This window comes from Eimeria acervulina, genomic scaffold (assembly GCF_000499425.1).
Source record: "Eimeria acervulina Houghton genomic scaffold, Eah_scaff168, whole genome shotgun sequence".
Lineage (NCBI taxonomy): Eukaryota > Apicomplexa > Conoidasida > Eucoccidiorida > Eimeriidae > Eimeria > Eimeria acervulina.
In genome coordinates this window covers 41,156-48,655 of record NW_013550150.1, presented here as the reverse complement: position 1 = coordinate 48,655, position 7,500 = coordinate 41,156, and the positions used below count along the sequence as shown (strand labels likewise).

Here is a 7,500-nt window from a genome sequence, read left to right as displayed (position 1 = left end):
AAATGTCTGAACAAAATCACGCGGCCGCCTCGCCTTTATAAACTGCTGCTGCTGCTCGCTGCTTGCTGCAGCAGAAAAATCAAACTCCGATAAGTAACGCTTATGATTCAACACCTGCAGCAGCACCAGCAGCAGCAGCAAGAGATGCAGCAGCAGCAGCAAGAGATGCAGCAGCAGCAGCAACAACAGCAACGCAGTACAGATAGAAAATTATGCAGCAGCAACAAAAACAGCAGCAGCAAATCAAGCTATGTGGAGGCGAAGCGTGCATGCACAATGCAGTGCCCTTCCTGCTGCTGCTGCTGCTGCTGCTGCTGCTGCTGTTGCTGCTGCTGTTGCTGCTGTTGCTGCTGCTTGCCTGGAAGCCTTTGGGGAGCATCTGCAGCATGGCGTCTATTACTTCTTTTGCTGCTGAACGGAAGGGCAGCAGCAGCAGCACGCGCGGCCTTCGGTAAGTTGCTTCGTGCAGCAGCGAATCAAACCAGCTCTCAAGTGCAGCATCACTTTGCTGCTCCGCTGCTGCTGCTGCTGCTGCTGTTGCTGCTGGTGATGCTGCTGTGGCTGGGTTGGAGGCGCATTCCCCATCACCTTTCGCTTCTGCTGCTGCTGCAGCAGCAGGAGCAGCAGCAGCAGTTCCATCTTGTGCTGCTGCTCCTTCCTGCTGCTGCTGCTCCTTGCGGTATTTGTGCTGCAGTATACATTCGAAGGAGCCTGTTGCTGCTGCTTCTCTCAGCAGCTGTATCTTTTGCTGCTGAGTGGTATCTCTCAGGGCAGCAGCTAGCTTCGTTGCTGCTGCTGTTCTGCTTCTTGTCTTGAAGCAATGTGCGAGTGCATGCGCAGCAGCAGCAACACGGACGACAGAAGCAGCAAATATATTTTGATGAGGGAACAGACAATCTGCGTAGCTGTGAAGCAAATGATACAACTGCAATACACAAGCAGGCAAATCGCTGCCGCTGCTGCTGTTGCTGCTGCTGCTGTTGCTGCTGTTGCTGCTGCTGCTGCTGGAATTGCCGTTGCAGTTGTTTGCATGCTTGCTGCTGTCACTGCTGCTGCTGTTGCTTTCACTGCTGCTGCTGCTGCTGTCACTGCTGCTGCTGCTGCTGTCACTGCTGCTGCTGCTGCTGCTGTCACTGCTGCTGCTGTCACTGCTGCTGCTGCAGGTGCTGCTGCTGGTGGGTTTGAGCAGCGGATAGTCTGCTTCACTTCGAGGAGATATTTTGCTGCTAATTACTTTTCTAAGGCCAGCAGCAATGCAGACTGGAGAGCCGTAGTTATCGACATAGAAACCCCCAAGCTGCCCATACACCGCAAGAGGGTCAGAGGGGCACTCCCGCTGCAGCACGCCCTCAAGATATGTCTTGCTGCTGCTGCTGCTCCTGCTGCTGCTGCTGCTGCAGAGTGCAGCAGCAGGATTAGCAAGGGCAGGGTTTGGGGTTACGCGAGAGAGCCGAGTTGTAAACGGAAGGCAATCAGGAAGAGATAAAGCTACCTCCTCCAGCTGCTGCTGCTGCTGCTGTTGCTGCTGCTGCTGCTGCTGCTGCAGCAAGTAGGTCCCTGAAACAGAGCAGAAAGCGGTGCCCGCAACACTCTCTACGCATGCATCCAAAAAGCCGTTGCTGCTGCTGCTGCTGCTGCTGCTGCTGCTGTCGCCAGCCTTGCGCTTGCCCCTGCTGCTGCTGCTGCTGCTGTTGCTGCGTCTCCCAGCAGCAAACAGCCGACGTGCTGCAGCAGCAGCTTCGTCAAGCTCCTCATCGAAGGTGCATGTGAAGTCAAATGGAGGCACTGCAGCAGCAGCAGCAGCTGCTGCTGCTGCTGCTCGTCCCTGTTTCTCGGAAGGAGCATTATCATTGTCATCATCATCACCAGCAGCAGCAGCAGCTGCTGCTGCTGTGGCTGCAAGGCGTGCTGCAGCAGTGGCGAGCCCAAAGGCCTCCAAAGTAAAGCGACATTGCTTCTGCCCCTCAACTGCAGCAGCAGGAGCAGCAGCAGCAGCAGCATCAGGCTCTGATGATACTGAAGCAGACTCGTACTCTTCATCTTCACTGCCTTCGCTGCTCTCTGTTGCTGCTTCTTCTGCTTCTTCTTCTTCTTCTTCTTCGTCTTCTGCTGCTGTTGCTGTAGTTAGTCTTTCAGGGGTCTCGTCGCCCCGCGCAGACAAGTATTCCTCCTCGCTTTCTGCTGCTGTTGCTGCTGCAGCAGCAGCAGCAGGTTGCTGCTGCTGTTCATCATCTGTTTCTGCTGTGCTGCTGTCGCTGTCTTCTCCCTCACTCTCGTCGCTGAGCAGGCCCTTTGCTGCAGCAGATGGAGGCACAAATGCTGCTGCAGCAGCAGCAGCAGCAGAACCTCGTGCTGCTGTCGGAGAGAGGACATGCAGCAGCCGCTGCAGTCTAGCTTGAGGTTTTTGTCTGTTTGCTGCAATTGCTTCTCTTCGCTGCTTCTTTTGCTGCTGCTGCTGTTGTTGCTGCTGCAGCTCCAGCTGCTTGAGATGTTCTTTCACTCGCTTCTTCTCTAGTTTTTTTTGCTGCTTCTCCTGCTTCTTCTTCTTCTGCTGCTGCTTCTTCTGCTGCTTCTGCTGCTGCTGCCGCAACTCTACAGCAGCTTCATATCTCTCTAGCAGCGACAGCCGTCCCCCCTTCTTTCTTTTGCTTTTAAATCCACCCCTAAGCTTTACCTTCTTACTCATTTCTAAACCCTAAACCCTAAACCCTAAACCCTAAACACTGAAGGCTGAGGCCTCGGGCCCCCTCCGCAGCTTGCTGCTGCTGATCTGCTGCTGCTCCTGCTGCAGCAGCTTCAAAAAACCTAGGCTGCTGCTCCTCCACTGCAGATCTGCTGCGTTGACTCCTTAAAGACCTTGAGGCAGCAGCAGCTGCTGCAGATCTTGCTGCTGCTGCTGCTGCTGCTGGGGGCCCCCGGTGTGGGGCCGCGGTTTCGCTGCTGCTGCTGCTGCTCTTAGTAAGCAGCAATTGTCTGTTAGTAAAAAGAAACGAAAATATACAAAAGAAAAAGAATTAGCAGCAGCCTTTGAATAATAAGCGTTTGTTGCTGCTCGTGCTGCTGTTGCTGCTGCTGCATGCAGCAGCAGCTCAGCGTCAGCTCAGCAGCAGCAGCAGCAGCAGCACCAGGGCCTCGTGAGGCTAAGAAAGCTGCTGCCGGATCTAAGAAAATTTTGATGGTTTGCTGCAGTCTCTCTTGTTAACTGTCTGTACATTGCGGCTTCATTCTTCCTCCCTGCTGCTGCTACTGCTGCTGCTGCTGCTGCTGCTGCTGAGCTGCTGCTGCTGCTGTTGCAGCTGCAGCAGCAGTTGCTGCTGCAGCAGCGTGAGTTTCTGAGTTTTGCTGTTTTTCTTTTGTTGTTTATAACCATCTGTAGATGTTCTTTGCAGCGTTCCAGCCCTCTTACTGCTTCCTCAGCCCCAAACCCTAAACCCTAAACCCTAAACCCTAAACCCTAAACCCTTAAGATGTCGGGCCGCCCTATGGGGGACACTGCCCCGCTGCAGTTGCTGGGAAGGTCGCGAGCAGAGCGGCTGCTTGATGGGGTGTATGCGCGGCAGCGTTTGCTGCTGCGGAAGCGGAGGCTGCAGCAGCGGCAGCAGCAGCAGCAGCAGATTCTGCTGCCTGAAGAACGAGAGGCGCGGCGGCGTCTGCTGATTAAGCATCCACCGTCAGCAGCAGAGCAGCAGCAGCAGCAGCAGAAGCAGAAGCAGCAGCAGCGCGCTGCTGCAGCAGCAGCAGCAGCAGCAAAAGGCGGAGTGTCTTTAGAAGCAGCACTTCAAGACCTAATAAATAAGCATTTTCATAATAAAGCAAAGTTTGCTAAGGCAGTGCTGCTGCTGCAGCAGATGTGGGGTGTCTACTTCAGCAGCAGCAGCAGCAGACAGTTCTTTGGGGCTCTTGTTGCTGCTGCTTCAACTGATTTCTGTTATAATGATGACAAAGGTAGGCAAGCTATCTCCTCTCTCTTTGCAAGCTGCGTGCTGCCGCTGCTGCAGCAGCAGCAGCAGCGGGAGCAGCAAAAGGCTGAGGCCCTCCTACGCCTTGCAGACGCCAGGAAGCAGCAGCAGCAGCAACGTATCCAGCTGCAGCTTGCTGCTTCGGCCTTCCCTTCAAACCGCTACAGCAGCAGCAACAGCAGCATCAGCAGCAGCAGCACAAAGCTGAGAGCTAATGCTGCTGCTGCTGCTGATATGGCAGAGGCTGCTGCTGCTGCCTGCATGCGTGCAGAAATTGCAGCGCAGCAGCAGCAGCAACAGCAGCAGCAGCAGGCTGGCGGCTGTCAGGAAGCTTCAGCCGATGGCGCGGGCAGCAGCAGCAACAGCAGCGACAGCAGCAGCAGCAGCAAGGAGGTGGAGATGAGTGCTGATGTAGTTAGTTTGCTGCAGCTGCTGCGGGTTCGCTGCATCGTTCATCCGCAGCTGCAGACCGATGATGCTTTTGAATTTAATTCTGCAGTGTCTGAGCTGCGGCTGCTGCTGCAGCAGCTGCAGGAGCAGCAGCAGCAGCAAGACGAAGAAGGAGAAGAAGAAGGCTTCAGCTGGAGCAGCGAAGAAGAGACCGCTGAAGACAACGAAGACAATCACAAACACAAACAACCCAGGCTGGAGCAGCAGCAGCAAGAGCAGCAGCAGCAGCAAGAGCAGCAGCAGCAGCAAGAGCAGCAGCAGCAGCAGCAGGAGCAGCAGCAGAACGGGTTGCACACGCAACAGCAGCAGCCACACCCGACAGACGCCCCCTGCAGTGACTCCAGCAGCAGCAGCAGCAGCAGCAGCAGCAGCAGTGTAGACAGCAGCAGCAGCAGCAGCAGCAACGGCCGCAGCAGCACGTGGCGTGTTAAAACCGAAGAACCGGATGCAGCAGCAACGCCTGCTGACTCAGCAGCAGCAGCAGCAGCAGCCGTTCCTGCAGCGGCAGCTGACGCAGGTAGTGGTAAAGGAGCAGCAGCAGCAACAGATTCTCCTACAGAGACAGAGGGTGGAGCAGCAGCAGCAGCAGCAACAGCAGCAGCGGAAGCTGCTGAGGCAGCAGCAGCAGGAACAGCAACAGCGGCATCTGAGGAGGCAGCAGCAGAAGCAGCAGCAGCTGCTGATGCTGCAGCAGCAGAAGACGCAGCAGAAGAGGAGTGGCCGCTGCCTCTGGGGTGCGACTATAAACCCTAAACCCTAAACCCTAAACCCTTACCGCATAATTCATGCAGTTAAAACCAAAGCAAGCCGTTCTACGGGCCGACAGAAAACAGCGCCTTGGTGACTAGGGTTTAGGGTTTAGGGTTTACGTTTTTTAGGGTCATTAGGGTTTAGGGTTTAGAGGTTTTAGGGTTTAGGGTTTAGGGTTTAGGGTTTGTGTGGGTGCAGGAAGGCGGCGCTGCTGGGGCTGAGCAAATGCTTCTTCTTGGATGCTCTTTCAACTGTATTCACCTTCCGAACGGTCAGCGAGGGTTTAGGGTTTAGGGTTTAGGGTTCGGGGTCAGCGCAAAGGGCGTGAGGCGCAGGGATTGGTGTTTAGAGCTACGTGCTTAGGGCTTTAGGGTTTAGGGTTTAGGGTTTAGGGTTTAGGGTTTAGGGTTTGTGTGTCTGGCTGCAGATTCCTTGGGCTCGCGCCTCAGTTGAGCAGCTCTTCCAGCAAGCTTACAGACACAGGCAAGTGCTGCTGCTGTTGCTGCTGCAGTTGCTGTTGCTGCCGCCGTTGTTGCTGCTGTTGCTGCTGCAGTTGCTGTTGCTGCCGCCGTTGCTGCTGCTGCTGCTGTTGCTGCTGCTTGTTGCCGCTGTTGCTGCTGCTGTTGCGTTAAGGTTATTGCTGGTTCTGTTTTCGCAGCTCGTTGCACTGCTGCTGCGGCTGCTGCTGCAGTGTCACCGGCAGCAGCAGCAGCAGCAGCAGCAGCAGCAAGTGCGCAGGGTTGTTACTGTGATTGTGTTTTTGCTTCAGGGGCCTCTTTAGTGAAAGCGAGGCGCAGCAAATCGCCATCTGGCAGGCAGAAATCAAAGCAAGCTCAGGTCTGCTGCTGCTGCTGCTGCTGCTGCTGCTGTTATTGTTGCTACTGCTGCTGCTGCAGCTAGCGGTGGTGACGCTGCTGGGGGTGGGGGTTCTGCGGGTGCTGCTGCGGAAGGGGTGCTGCTGTTGCCGCTGCTGCTGCTGGGGCTGCTGCTGCTGCTGCTGCTGCTGCTGCTGCTGCTGTTAATTGGGGGGTGTTGCTGTGTCTGTGGTTTGCTGCTGCAGCACCAACTGCTGTTGCTGCTGCTGCATTTGGGATTGGAGAGGCGACAGTGCCAGTCAAAGACGCTCGAGAAGAAAAAATATTCACCGAACACGGTCAGCTGCTGCTGCTGCTGCTGCTGCTGTTGCTGCTGCTGCTGCTGCTGTTGCTGCTGCTGCTGCTGCTGTCGCTGCTGCTGCTGTTACTGTTGCTGTTGCTGCTGCTGCTACTGGTGGTGCTGATGCTGCGGCGGCTGCGGCTGCTGCTACCTCACATGTTGCGGCTGCTCTTGGGTCTGTTGCAGCTCTTGCTGCGGTTAGCTGCTGTTGTTGCTGCTGGTGCTGCTGCCGTCGCGTTGCTGTTGTCTTTGCCTTTATGCTGCTGCTGTGTGCTGCTTCGTGCTGCTGCTGTTGCTGCAGGATCTGTTACGTGGTCTCGTAAGCAGTGCGGGTGCTGAGGAGCAGCAGCTTGAAGGAGCAGCAGCAGCAGCAACCAGCAGCAGCTGCAGCAGCAGAGGCTGCAGCAGCAGCTGCTCTATCGTTTGGGTGCATTAGAGCAGGAGGAATCTGTTGCAGCAGCAAGAGGCAGCAGCAGCTGCTGCTGCAGCAACTGCTGCTGCCGCTGCTGCAGCAACAGCTGCAGGAAACTGCAGCATGAGCAGCAGCAGCTGCTGCTGTAGCTGTTTGTTTTGAGGGGGGATGATAGAGAGCCTTCTCGAGGCACCAATCTTTTTGTCTACTGAACAAAACGCATGCATTTAGCAGCAAATATTATTAGATTCTGTGGTTACTGCTGCTGCAGAGGCTTCGCGTTGCTGTTGCTGCTGTTGCTGCGGTTGCTGCTGCTGCTGTTGCTGCTGCTGTTGGAAGGTTGAGAGCTGATCGCAGGGCGAAGGGGACGAACGGTTACTATTGTTGCTGGTCCTGCTGCTACTGCTGCTGCTGCTGCTGCTACTGCTGCTGCTGCTGCTGCTGCTGCTGCTGCTGCTGCTCCCTGTTCCTGCGCGTGTCTGTGTATTTGTACTCTTCCTTGTTCACTTGTTTATTTTATTTTATTTTATTTTATTTTATTCTCTGTCCTTTGGGGGTATAATGTAGCTGACGCATCTTTTATTCATTTGCTTGCTGCTCCTCTGGAGGCGCCAGCAACAGCAGCAACACCAGCAGTAACAGCAGCAGCAACAGCAGCAGCAGCAGAAAGAGCACGATGCAGCAGCAGCAGCAGCGAGATCAGCAGCAACAGCAGCAGCTGTCTTTCTCGGTTGCCTTTGGGTGTAAATTGAGGCATTGAAATTCACAAAGTGC

General features: G+C 55.4%; 2 protein-coding genes across 2 annotated transcripts in view; one reads left to right on the top strand and one right to left on the bottom strand.

Moving 5' to 3' along the window:
* Nucleotides 1-2,686, bottom strand: part of EAH_00022770 (hypothetical protein, conserved) — a gene marked incomplete at both ends in the record, with an annotated part of 4,389 nt that extends 1,703 nt beyond the window's left edge. The window contains 3 exons of the mRNA XM_013396931.1: nucleotides 1-114; nucleotides 276-411; nucleotides 483-2,686. The exon at nucleotides 1-114 is cut by the window's left edge and continues 135 nt beyond it. Of these exons, the coding sequence (XP_013252385.1) occupies nucleotides 1-114; nucleotides 276-411; nucleotides 483-2,686 (2,454 nt within the window). The remainder of the gene's footprint in view (nucleotides 115-275; nucleotides 412-482) is intronic.
* A 796-nt stretch (nucleotides 2,687-3,482) lies between these two features.
* EAH_00022760 (hypothetical protein, conserved) overlaps nucleotides 3,483-7,500 on the top strand; it is a gene marked incomplete at both ends in the record, with an annotated part of 5,051 nt that continues 1,033 nt past the window's right edge. Inside the window, 7 exons of the mRNA XM_013396930.1 lie at nucleotides 3,483-5,143; nucleotides 5,358-5,430; nucleotides 5,474-5,514; nucleotides 5,929-5,996; nucleotides 6,220-6,312; nucleotides 6,616-6,633; nucleotides 7,335-7,456. Of these exons, the coding sequence (XP_013252384.1) occupies nucleotides 3,483-5,143; nucleotides 5,358-5,430; nucleotides 5,474-5,514; nucleotides 5,929-5,996; nucleotides 6,220-6,312; nucleotides 6,616-6,633; nucleotides 7,335-7,456 (2,076 nt within the window). The remainder of the gene's footprint in view (nucleotides 5,144-5,357; nucleotides 5,431-5,473; nucleotides 5,515-5,928; nucleotides 5,997-6,219; nucleotides 6,313-6,615; nucleotides 6,634-7,334; nucleotides 7,457-7,500) is intronic.